The sequence below is a fragment of the Polypterus senegalus genome, unplaced genomic scaffold, assembly GCF_016835505.1.
Source record: "Polypterus senegalus isolate Bchr_013 unplaced genomic scaffold, ASM1683550v1 scaffold_506, whole genome shotgun sequence".
Lineage (NCBI taxonomy): Eukaryota > Metazoa > Chordata > Cladistia > Polypteriformes > Polypteridae > Polypterus > Polypterus senegalus.
In genome coordinates this window covers 12,256-25,405 of record NW_024384551.1, presented here as the reverse complement: position 1 = coordinate 25,405, position 13,150 = coordinate 12,256, and the positions used below count along the sequence as shown (strand labels likewise).

Below are 13,150 nucleotides of genomic sequence, written 5' to 3'. Positions count from 1 at the left end.
TATATTGGATGGATGGTAAACAAAATAACCTAAGTGTTTTGTTCTAAAAATTTTACCAGCTTGAAATATCTAAAAAAATTAATTTTAGATGATGGATAGTCTTTAATACCCCACCATGTTCTCTGCTTGTGAAAATCTATTACTTAACCAAGGGTAAATCCACAAAGGACAGCTAAAGTTTAGAAAACGCACAGTGTAAAACTGTTAATGAATATTAAACATCTTGTTTAAAGCTTTACATGAAGATACAGAATAGAGATATGCCAGATTCATTCTGAATATGAAATGACCTGGAAATAGTGCAATATCTATTAAGTATAAAAGCTTATTTTTTAATGTTTAGAGTAGCTGGGAAACTGTAGTATATAAAAGGCAGCAATGGGTGCAAAACCAAATGTCCTTGATTGAGATGCCACTTCATCACTGGGAACATTTGGTCACAAATCTACACTCACAGATACCAGACTAATTTATATTTTTCAGTTAACTTAAGAATATGTCTATGATTTTCTGAAAGTTCACGAATCTGTGGATGAAACTCATGAGTGCACAGAGAATCAAAAACCTCCATACAGTAGACGAGCAACTACTATTGGATTCAGGGTCCAGCAGCTACGAGTATAAAACACTACAGGCTATACCACATGCCAAAAACAACATATTTCCAAAACAAAAAGTTAATATGTGCTTTTTTGTCCCAATTAAATATATTATTCCTCTATTATACCTTCTTTCATAATCCTCAGTGACATTTGCTTCAGTTATGCATATTAGGAAAAATGCAATGCTAAAAGAATAAAAATTAGCCAATATATTGAGGCCTCCCCTATTTAAGCTGTAATTAAAGTGAATGCAAGAAGAAATTAATTTTATATGATGCAGGTTCCAGCTCTGAAGTTATGAGATTTGAATCCTAACACTTTACAAGTTAGTAGGAAAGGCAGTTTGAAGGACCTACTGTGTAAGCTTTACTCTTGCTGACGAGGATCTTGGAAATACCAAAATCCCCAATTTTGACAATCATCTGATGCTTGTCCAAGAGGATATTTTGAGTTTTCAAGTCTCTATGAAGAATTAGCTTATTGTGAACATGATGCAGAGCCAGCAGAATCTGAGCAAAGAAGTGGAGGATTAAGTCTTCATCCAAAAGAGAGTTACAGCGTTTCTGAATGTATTCTGCCAAGGTACCACCTATACATAATGGAAGAGGGTAAATTAAGGAGCATGTCAATAAGAGGATGGCACACATTAAATTGTTTCTAATACTGAGATTTAAAACGCAAATTAACTTATCATACAAGTAATATCCAGGCAGTACACATAAATGAGGAGGTATTATCTTCACAAGCATAAGTGTAGAAATAAATTATTATAATATTTAAACATGTCACACTGAGGGAAAACTGAGGTATAAAACACTATTTTATTTTCAGAGTTAATCAAACATCCGACTTTCAAAAGCTTTGCTTCTGTGTACAGATTTACTGTATTGTCACAATTTGGGAAAATATCCCTTTGAAACTATTTTATACTCAAGAGTTAATAAAACTGCAGACTTTCAAAAGCTTTGTTTCTCTGTACAGGTGTCTTGCCCCAATTTGGTAAAATGTCCTTTAAATGGTTAATTTTAACTGTAATGAAATTGTTTCTGTGGCCACACTATTTATATTTTAATAATATTGCTAAGTAAATATACTGCTTAATAGAAAGGAGTAGAAAATGACATTATGTCCTTCATTCATCCGTCCATCTTCAAATTAATTTCAATTCCAACTCTTAGTAGTAGAGGCTACCCTATCAGTATCAGCATAAGGCACAAACCAACTTTGAATGGAGCAAATTTACGCACACATCCACATTCACTCACACCATATCAATTTAGAGAGTCAAATCAACGTATTATGCGTCGTTGGGATGTGGGAGGAAAACTGGGGTTTCTAGTGCAAAACCAACATGGACATGGGAAGAATGTGTAAACACAGACAGTGACTAGGTCAGGATTTGACCCCATTCTCATTGGGCTGTTAGTTTGAAGTGCTAAGATGTTTGTCATATTTTTTGCCATTTATTCAGTACATGCCCATTTTTACATATTAACTTGTAATATGTATGCTATCCCTTTTTTATCTGCGGCTTTTTGAAGATTTGTACTACTCAGGTGATACTAGGCTTTCAAGAAATCAGCAGGCTAACAAAAAAAAGCAAACAAAAAAACACAGCAGTGGGTCAAATTTTCTTTCTCTTTAATAACAAATTCATGTTAGGTCAGATAAAATATCATGGTCTACTACAACAGCTTTTAACAACATACCTGGTGCATACTCCATAGCAATCATTAAAGCTTTGTCCTCCAGGAAGTTCTCATAATACTCAATTATGTTGGGATGGTTCAGTAACTTCAAGACCTGGCATTCATTCTGAGCAGCCTGTCTTTCATCTCTGGTCATCTGTTCAACAGGAATTTCTTTAAGGATTACTAGTTTTTGGTCAGTTCTTCTTCGGCATAGGTGAACAATTCTGGACAAAAAAATCAAATGTACAAAACAATGTTATGTGAACATGTAAAAACACTTGCCACTTCTTCAGGAGGCTTCTTAAAAATCTGCTCAGTGTATTGCACTGAAAATAGTGTTTAAGGAACTGCAGGTAACATTCACAAACCTACTTAATTCAATTCAGGGCTGACACATGACAGGAACTAGCCTTGATTCATCCTGGGACAGGGCACCAAGCCATTAGAGAGCATACTCACTCACACATACATACATACAGTCAATTTAGAATCATCAAGTATCTGTGGTAAACATAGTGGTGTAGTGATTTAAACACTGGACTTTAAACTCAGGACTGATAGTTCACATGGATACTGGTGTAAAAAATACATGTAGATAGTTTCAATATATTCTAGTGTAAGTTATCTGAAATAAACGTATCAGCCATGTAAATAAATATATGTCAGAGAAAAACAGGAGCAGCTAGAACAAAAACCCATACAAACATCAATGCAGTCTCCACACAGACAGATGACTGAGGACAGATCTGTGAGGCAGCAGAGTCACTCCATCACTGTGATTATAAAATAGTCTTTTAATCTTATTTCATTTTCACTATGCACAATTCACACCTACCACTCAAAATTCACACAATGTACGCTTTGTTTGTTTGGTGTAATGAATGGTTATATTGTGCTTTGTTACTGAGAAGAATTCGGTGTTCTTCAATCAACACCCCCTCTCTCTCTCACTTCCTAAAATTTACAAAGCCCACATAGCCCTGTCTGTCTAACAGCATCTGCATTGCATACACAATTAAACAAAGAATCACACACTGACACTGTCAACAAAAAGCTTTGCTTCCGTGTACAACTCCTCTTGAAACAGCTGTCGCATTTTGCTCATGTTTATCACCTTTTCCATTCCTTTCTTCTAAAAGACGCTCACCACAGGCAATTTAAAAGCAAGACACCTAGACAGCAATCGACTTCATGATGTTTCCGTCGCAGAAGTGTGCCGCAAGCCTTCTGTTGCAAGACAATGAAATGCTTTTAAGCGACACATCTCAGAAATCCTCAATTCTTGCAGCTTTTCTAAGAAGCAGACAGGAGGAAAGAAGCTTATCTCATTGCTTATGCCCTACATAATGACTAAAACCTTCCAAAACAATGGGGATGGAATACAAGAGTCAACCTTCACAGCTGCCAAAAGTAAGGCTCACTTTGCTTCATACATGTACCTCAGGTATCAAGCAGATATACCAATATAGCAATTTGCAGCAATATTCTGTTATTTAGTGTATTAGCAGAAAACCATACTTAAAGGCCGTTTGATTTGAAACAAGTGCAAAAGTGCTGCTGCTTTATAGCTCTAGAGATATTACTTTTAATTCACTTGCAGTTTTCTCAAAGACTTTCACTAAGGACTTGGGTATCCTCACTTATGTACAACCTCAACACATATGTTATTTGGTGGCTCTAAATTGTCTTGGTATGCATGACTGTGCTCTGCAATGTATTCATGTATTGCACCGAGTTCTGCCCGAAAAGGTTCAGACCCTCATGCTATCCTGTAATGAAAAACACATGTTCAAAAGATAGGTAGTTTGAGCCTGTTTAGAGATCATGGACAATTTTTAACAACAGCATGTTTAAACTGTGACTAAAAATGGACACTACACACAAATATGATACAAGTAAAAGTTATACTGCACTGAATAAAACTGTAAACTTGGTGGATGAGATCTATTATTCAGCAAACATTATTAAGGAGTATAATTTTCTAAACACATTACCTTAGACCTTAAACCTCAAACCTGCAGCTTCAGTTTCACATTGGCAGCAACCTAAACAAGCTGATTAAACCACATAGAATTCCAACGCACTGTACATACAAATCGTAAAGCCGATATATAAGAAATCAATAAGATAGGGAAACATTAAGAAAAGAAAAAAAAAACATAAAAACAGACTAACAGTGACAATGCCAAAAACAATTATAGGCTTCAAACAATTTTGAGGATTCAAAGCCAGAAATAGTTGTGAATACATAAAACAATGAAAAAGTTGTTCTTTGTGACATTCCTCTGTATAATTCTTACCTTTCTATAATGAATTTAAATGTCTACATAAATTTGTGAATCAATAGGCTCACTGAAAAAAAATTAATGCACATACAAGACTGTCTGTGACAGATACTTTTTAAATCTCCATTTGAGTGTTCAAAAGTTGTCAAGATAATAAAACAATAAATTCAAGAAATATTAATTATTGCTTTTTGTATCTGTTTCCTTATTATTGCGTAATTTTAAAAAACTGCTTTAGAATGACTACATAGGACAGCCCAAAAGTACAGCAAATCTCTCTCAATAACAAATCCGTATTGCCTGGAGCAAAAGTATTAATTGTTCACTAACAGCTGATGCAGTTAAGGTACAGCAAGTGCAGATGGTACAGTGAGTTTCCTAACGCTGCAACATTTCATAACTTCTAAACTTAGCACAGTCTGTAGAATGACACAACCCAAAGAAATGAAAAATGTCTTGTGGGTGTCTGTTATATTCAACTTCCTGTTAATCACATTAACATCATTTTGTAAATAAAATCTGGAAGGAACTGATTGAAGTGCATTTAACAGTCAAATTTTCATAATTAATATTCAGAGAACATTTCCAAGATATTTATTTTGTCTGAATAACAATGGAGAAATGATGAGTATATAATGAGTAAAGCAACAGCAGATCAAAACAATGATATTAAAAACCCATTTTATATATAACAATATATTGTATCAGCTTGCTATGGTAACAAGAAGCAAAGTGTGAAGCCATCTGTTGAGGCTTTCAGACCCATAGTGACAATTTGAGAATCAAAGTTTAGAGCTTAGTCACACTGGAAGCAAAAAATGGGTTATATCAGTTACGTACTTTCATGAAGCAGTAGAAGTTTAAATTTTAAAATCAAAGGGCAAGCATTCCAGGCGACAAATGCCCATGACATTCCTAGAATATACCTCCTACTTCATAGCTACTGTGTTTGTTTAGTGTCTGGGTAGTCTCAATATTTGCCAAGTGTGTATGAATAGGTTCTGTATATTCATATATATATATATATATATATATACACATATATATATATATATATATATATATATATATATATATATATATATATATATATATATATACATACATACACACACACAAGTGGACTTCATCCGACATTCCATAAACATCCATGTTAAATTAATTAGCCTCTCTAAATTGCTACACAAGTGTGCCTATGATATTCTGCCATCCTATCCACAGTTCATTCTGGCTTCTCAAGTCCCTCTAATGAAAAAATGTGTTTTAGAAATCCTCATATGTGCCTAATCTGTCATCAATGTACCTGGCACTTTCCATCATGGAAACAAGTGGGAAAGTATAAAAGAACAATGGACTTCATTCACCAGCTACTGTATACTTTGTGGGATACCTAGCTATAGAGGTAACACAAAATAACACCAGCAACATAAAGGGAGCCACAGGTAATAATGTTGAATGCAACAATAGCCATAGCAACCATAACAATTAGCAGCAAGATTTGCTACTGTAGAAACAAAGAAGGCAACAAGAAGAATACAAAAATAACACAAAAAGTCCACAAAATGGCCCTGACCAGCAGGTCAGGTACAATCATTAATACAAGAGCAATACAGTAACTACCACAGCAGAAAAAAAACTCATGTTGATAGAATCAATTAAACCTAATTAGTAAGAGAATTATAACAAGCTTTAGTTGAGTAATAATGACGTTAGCAACACATGTACACAAAGCTTAAAATAAGTATAAGCATGAAAAAACATCAGCAAGAAGCAGTGTAGCATTAATAAAGACATTACTAAAAGCAGTAAAAAGGACAAAAAAGCAGTATTTTGAATAAGGTTACTTTTTTATACAACAATTTGCACAAAACACACAAATTGTAATACAAACTACATAAAACAAAGTACAGTTGATGTTATAAAGATTAGCACACTTTCTGCATTGAAAGAATTCTATTTATGTACTTTAAAATATATTAACTTCACAATGCAAACAAACAATGACTGGAAAGCATTCTTAATGTGTAAAAAAATGTAAACATTAATCATGTTGATTACATTTTTTATTCCTGCAGCCTACCTCCACTGTTTGTCAAGATATCTGAAATTACAATTTAAGGATAACAATAATCTGTTCTGTCACTTTAAAAACTGCATTGTCCACTAAAAGGTCAGATAAGATTAACTCAGCTGCAAAGTGATGCCAGTAATGAAGTTGCCCTTCATCATTATGGCATTGTATGACTGGATACTATGGGATGAAAACTGTACTTGATTGGCAATGCTAATCGAATGTTAAACCTCCATTTTTATACTTTTAATTCCATCAAATTGTGCTACACTCATGAGTAAGAATACCAACTTTGGCTAAACGCAGTGTATAAAGCAACCTATTTTTCAAACTTAATTTTTTTTCTCCTGTCAAAATGTGTCACCATCATAATGTAAAGATTCTGCATGTTGGGTAACAGAGACATGACATCCACTGAAACATCATGGACTAATTACTCACTTGTAAGACATGTTGTTCTATTCCTCAAACCCTTTCCCTCTCATAGATACACCCAATTACTCTTGGTTGCTGTCTGGCCATAACAGAGAATACACTACACAACATTCATGTGCCATCAGAAGCAAAGCAGAGAATGCAATGCATTTATTATTATTGTGCTGTAAGTGCCACTATCATGTAGGATGTTGCAACAATGAATTAATTATAATTTACAGCATTATTGATTCCTCTGCTCTCTCCATCCTCCTCTATGTTAATTTTTCAGTTGCACCCCACTCCCTCCTTCCTCCTGTATGTTTATTTTTAGCTATTGGTTATTCGGATGGGTTATTTTACTTTCCTTTGTTATGTTCTAATTGTAGATAGTGTTGTAAACCATGTTCATTAGATTTTTCAGATAAGGAAGACAAAAGTTTCAAAGTAAGGTTGTTACACAAACTAATCAAGGCACTGGAGAGTGGTATCTTACTATACTCTATACAAGACACAATAATGACTCAATAAACCTGTAATGATTCATATATCCATTTTGTGGTGCCAATTTTTTCGGTATAAATGGGCGATGAGCAGAGATTTCTTCAAAAAAACAACAGGTGAAAAGCAAGTAAAAAAAGTGCCAATCATGCGCATGTTCTTGCACACAGTTACACAGGATCAGTTTGGAACTGCTACCCATCAAGGCTGTTAGAGCAACAAGGACTGCTAGTGGGACATGCCAGAGAACACTAGTGGAACATGCTAACTCAGCACAGAAGACACCCTACTGCTGTCCCCGATAGTAAATCAATCTATCTTCATTAAGATGTATTGTGAAATAATACATTCCTTCTTTCTAAACTTAATTTAAATTTAAAATGAAAACAGTGTACAAGAAATGTTTCATTTAACTAACATATTCTTCAGTAATTGAGAAAAGACGTATTCAGTGTCACAGTTAACCAATAATTGGGATTGAACTAGCAACCTTGTGCTTGACAGCCCAGTGACTTGACCATGCCAACTACAACTCCATCCATTAGCTGACCTGGAGTTGAAGGTGGATGGAACCTGTTCTGGAAGCATCGGGCACAACCTAGAAGCCAACTTTGGATGGGAAACCAGTTCACTACAGGAGGATAACGTTTTTAACGTTATGCCCACATTTACTATATAAAAACAGACTTTGACAAAACTTTACAAAACAGATCACATTACACGAAAACACTGCACAAAAAATCTTACACTGTAACCAACTATGTGTTGGGTTTGTTCATCAAGTAAAGTTAACAAATCGATATTCTTTATTTTATATAGAACCTTTCATACCATGCTGAACAATGAAACAGGTCCTAGTACAGCAAAAAATGTAATTAGTATCTGATATTGTGTACAAGAAAATGATAAGATGTACGATTCAACTGGAAATCAGCATAAAGGGCCATGCATAACGAAAAATGGAGAAAAACACCCAACCATTTTTCCTAGTGTGTATTAACGGCACACTTCTACTCACGACTAAAACACTGAATAAAAAAATTCGCAGGAGTAATGTTTCCAGATTGCCACTAATGTACCCTTGTTTAATACCCGTTTCGGTTTATGTATGCATTTGTACATCTAAAAATTGTTTAAAGGTTATCCAGAAACTAAGAATCGCTCATGGAAGTGGGCCTTGTGACACGTCTCATCCTAGCGTCTTTCCTCCCGAGACGGATTTCCATAAGAAACAAACGTTAGTGCACGCGCCCCTTCGGACCACCCGCGACAAAGCGGCAGTCGTAACTCGTGAACGCGCGCCCTGTTCGACAGCTGCTCGCGAGAGGCGCTGCTTTTAAACCGTTTACCCAAATGCTCCTCGCCCAACAACTTTGATTTTTTCGTATTTCTCCATGGCGCTCGTTGGCAAAAAAGGAGGAAAAAAGTTAAGCCTGTCGCCAGGCAACAAGACCCGGCGTTTACGGAGGGGCGCGAAGGACAATATTCGTACTTCAATTAAAGTGAGTGGAGGGTGGACATTAACTTTAAGCGTAGAATATTCATTTTCATAAACAGCTTTATTACTGCGGCAAAATGTTACAATACAGTGACAGTTCTTCAGAAATAGAGCTAAATGAATCCCAGATATTAACAGATTAGGTTCTCAAGCTAACAATGTTAATTTAGATAATATGAGTAAAGTTGAGCAGACCATTTTCTCATTGCCCTATGGTCTCAGACAGGCACATATACTAAACCTCTTAGCAGGGGAAAGAATATTTTTTTCTTATTATTATTATAGTCGTTTAATGTAGATGACCCTTTAACCGAGGTCATCTACTGTAATGTCTTAATACTTTAAACAAGACAAGAGAAATTTCTTTCTCCATCTGCTTAAGATACTCGTATTAATTACATGGCCTCAGCTCCCTGCACCTTGATTGTTGGGTCTGGTTTCGACAGTGAAAACTGCGCATTGAGGCTGCTTTTGTTTGCGGACTTTTTTTAAAGGTATTATGCTTTTTAAATTCTTTTTTTTTATAGTCTAGTAATAGTCTGGCACATTGTATATGTTATATTCTGTAATGTGCTTCTTGATTTGTTTTGACTGGAAGTTGCTGGTGTCAAGGTGGTCCAGCAGTTAGTGACGATAGCTTACAGTCCCATGAGACTCCAGTGACCAGGCTGAAACCCCAAATGGTTGCTGTGTTTATGTTCTGAAAGCTTTCAGGTAAGAAGGTCAGAAGTTTTCAGGTAAGATATTAATTAAGATACATGCAAAAAAGAATTTCACTGTTTTTTATACAAGTGACAATAATTAGACTAGATTTGATTACATAAAATAAACTTTATTAATCTAAAGGGGAAATTTTGATGCATACAGCAGCAGAAACATAAAAACAAAGATAAGAGGCTAACATAACAAATGATACCATCAATAAATAAAAAATGTATATTGTGCAAAAACTGCAAAATTAACTTTAATAGTATATCGGCATTTTGTTTGAGGAGGAAACACTGAATCGCTTGATAGCTGCAAGCAGAAAAGACCCTCAGAGGCACTTCTTAGCACACCGTGGTGGAATGAGCTCATGGCTAAAAGTGCTCCAAGTGCTCAAGACAGGTATTGTGCATCTTTTGAGCTCAAGTTACTTCTCCAGGAGACCATAGCGTAGAACAATACACTGGCTACTATAGACTGGTAGAATATTTCTAGCAGATTGCTGCATACATCAAAAGACCCGAGTCTTCTTAGGAAATGCAGTCTGCTCTGGGCCTTCTTGTACAGTACCACTGTGTTTTCAAACCAGTCCAGTTTGCTGTTTATATGAACCCGCAGGTACTTGTATCTCTGCACTTCTACATCTCAGAGTCTCTTTGACACACCAGACGTCCAACACCAGCACTTTTTTTTTTTGCCGATGTTGAGTTGTTAGTTATTCTTCCTGCACCACAAGATGAAGTATGCCACAAGCTTCCTGTATTCCAACTCATCTCCTTTATTATTGCAGCCTATGATGAAGGAGTCATCTGATAATTTCTATAGATAGCAAGCACTGGTATTGTACAGAGTGTCTGCTGTATAGAAGGTAAAAAGGAAGGGAAGCTGTTCTGCTTCTGTGCAAACATACCACAATTTCTGACACATAGTCCCTGAGCCTCAGAAACTGCTGTCTGTTGGTCAGTTAGATCATGAACAAGATATTGTGGAGGAATCAAGATGCAAAGCAATTGCAGAGTCAATTACACAGAATGGTGTTAAAAACACTGGAAAAATTAAAGAATATGATCCTGACTGTGGTGCCAGCATTTCCCAAGTGGGAGTAGGCTCTGTGCAACATGTAGATAAGAGCATCCACCTTACTTATACGTTTCTGAACTGCAGAGGATCAAGATGATCTAAAACCAGGACCAGCCACTTAAAGGTTTTCATAATGTTAGAAGTAAGAGCAACTTAAGTCATTAGGATCACTTAAACAGCCTTTCTTTGGCACTGGGACCACACAGAATGATTTCCACAGCTGGGGAACCTTCTGCAAGCTCAGGGAAAGGGGGAACAGGTGCTGAAGGACCCCACAGAGCTGGCTGGCACATGTTGTCAGCAACCTGTGGCGGATTCCATCCAGTCCTGCAGCCTTGCTTATGCACAGTTTTCCCAGATCTTCTCTCTTGATCAGCAGATATAGACAGTCCAGAAAATGGAAGGGGGCCAGGGTCCACAGGTGTGTCATTGCAGGGGAAGGTCATGCAGGATACAGATGGCACTTGGGATTCTTAAACCCACTCAGCTTGTTCACAGCGGTTGTCATTGTTGGGAGAGGGCTGGACTAACAAGAATGAGTCAAATCTGTTGACGAACTGGTTCAGTTTATTAGCTCTGTTCATATTCCTTTCCTCTACATGTTTTACAGCCTGCTTGTAGTCGGTGATAGTCCTCATCTCATTCCACACTTCCTTCACAGACAGTTGTAGACTTTCCCCTCACAGAGCTGCTGCCTCAGTTGATTTCCTCCTTATATCCAGACCTGAAGGCTCTCTTCTTCTTATTTAGTAGGGCTTTTAGGTCTTTTGTGATCCAGTGTTTGTTGTTGGGAAAACAGTGCACTGTCTTTGTGGGAACTGTGTTTTCCACACAACACTTGATGTAGTCTATAATACAGTGGCTGAGTCTTACAATGACTTCACCATGCAACTCACAAAGCATGTTCCAGTTGGTTTTCTTTATTCTGTTTTAAGGACAACTATTGTTTGGAATGTACTGGAACTGAAAAACTTGTTTTTTATTGTTCCTTTTAGAGCATGTAGCAATGCTAATATTTTAACAAGTTCCAAAAATAAGGGAAATAGCAGGAATTAAATCTTAATAATGTAATGTTATGTAAATGGTTCAAATCGCTGTGTACAAATTTAAAAATACCTCAAGCTATAAAGATCATCCTTGCAAAACAGTAGAGGATGGTGGTGGTCATTATAGGTTTAATGTTTATGCTTAAAAAAAAGCAGAGGAGAAAGAAACATCTTTGTAGCTCTTTCTTAATAAGGTACACTCTTCACATTTTAGGAGAAATGGAAAACAAATTCGGATATCATTGTCTGAAACCAGTTCATAATGAATAGGATCAGAAACTGAGGTTACATTTGAGGACAGCTGTATAAATGACTGAACAAACTGCTTTGCAACATGAGCAATTCTAAAAAAAAAACTGGGTAGATTTCAGCCATGCCATGCTATCTTATTGTCACATTGTGGTTCAATGTTTTGAACTTGTGTTTTCCAAAGTAGATGGGTAGGAAGCTGGAAACAGCTATAAAAATGTTGGTGGCCCACCACACACCACATTCACAACATGCAAATTTAGAGTCATCATGTTTGTAATTTGGGAAGAAACTCTTGCAAACACAGTGTGAACATGCCAGCTCCACATACAGTAGAGGATAACAGCTGAGAATTTAGTTACCAGGTGAGAGCTCCACTGCACTGCCTGACTGTTTAATTCTCCACTCAGACACTGGTTGAACTTAGTTTCTCCATTACAGGGTCACTAGGAGCTGAAGTCTTACTAGCAACAACTAATCCCAGACCAGAACCTACATACACACAAGAAAATAATATTGATACTGGTTCATTTGAAATTCACATCGTTAGCATGTGGAAGAAAACTGAAATGCCCAAACTAAAACCACACAAAAACGGGAAAAACGTATATCTACATCGACAGCACCCAAGCAGAGAACTGCCTGCAGCTGTGGCTATAGTGTTAACACCACTATTTTAATTATGCTTTTCTAAATTCTGTGAGTGTTTAAGGTTCACCTCTGCTGCTTTTTTTGTTCTTTTTTTACCCTAGGAAAGAAAAATTTATGGTGACACAAAATGCTTCTGAATGTTTCCTGAAAAAAAGAAAATTACAGCATTTTGACTCTCTGCAGTGGCATAACTATTATCTAGCAATGGATGATTGCCTATGGGGAATTTCCATTTATGAAGGCATCCCTGAGCAGGGAATGTGTGGATCAGATAATCTCTAATACTGATAACAGCAACAGCAGGGAACCTTGCTGTGTTGCAAATTACAAAAACTGGATTTTCAGAATTGTTTAAAA

The 13,150-nt window shown here is 36.3% G+C and overlaps 1 protein-coding gene across 3 annotated transcripts in view; it reads right to left on the bottom strand.

Annotated features, from left to right (window-relative positions):
• Positions 1–9,010, bottom strand: part of nek8 (NIMA-related kinase 8) — a 45,337-nt gene extending 36,327 nt beyond the window's left edge. Inside the window, exons 1-3 of one of the 3 annotated variants that reach the window (XM_039743242.1) lie at positions 8,914–9,010; positions 2,312–2,517; positions 959–1,191 (exon numbers count right to left, since the gene is read on the bottom strand). In XM_039743242.1, coding sequence (XP_039599176.1) covers positions 959–1,191; positions 2,312–2,517; positions 8,914–8,960 — 486 coding nt within the window. In that variant the 5' untranslated portion in view covers positions 8,961–9,010. Of the gene's footprint in view, positions 1–958; positions 1,192–2,311; positions 2,518–2,665; positions 3,379–3,407; positions 3,611–8,913 lie in introns of those variants that run through there. The other 2 variants (XM_039743244.1, XM_039743243.1) reach the window with 2 other exon arrangements.
• Between the last annotated feature and the right edge of the window lie 4,140 nt (positions 9,011–13,150).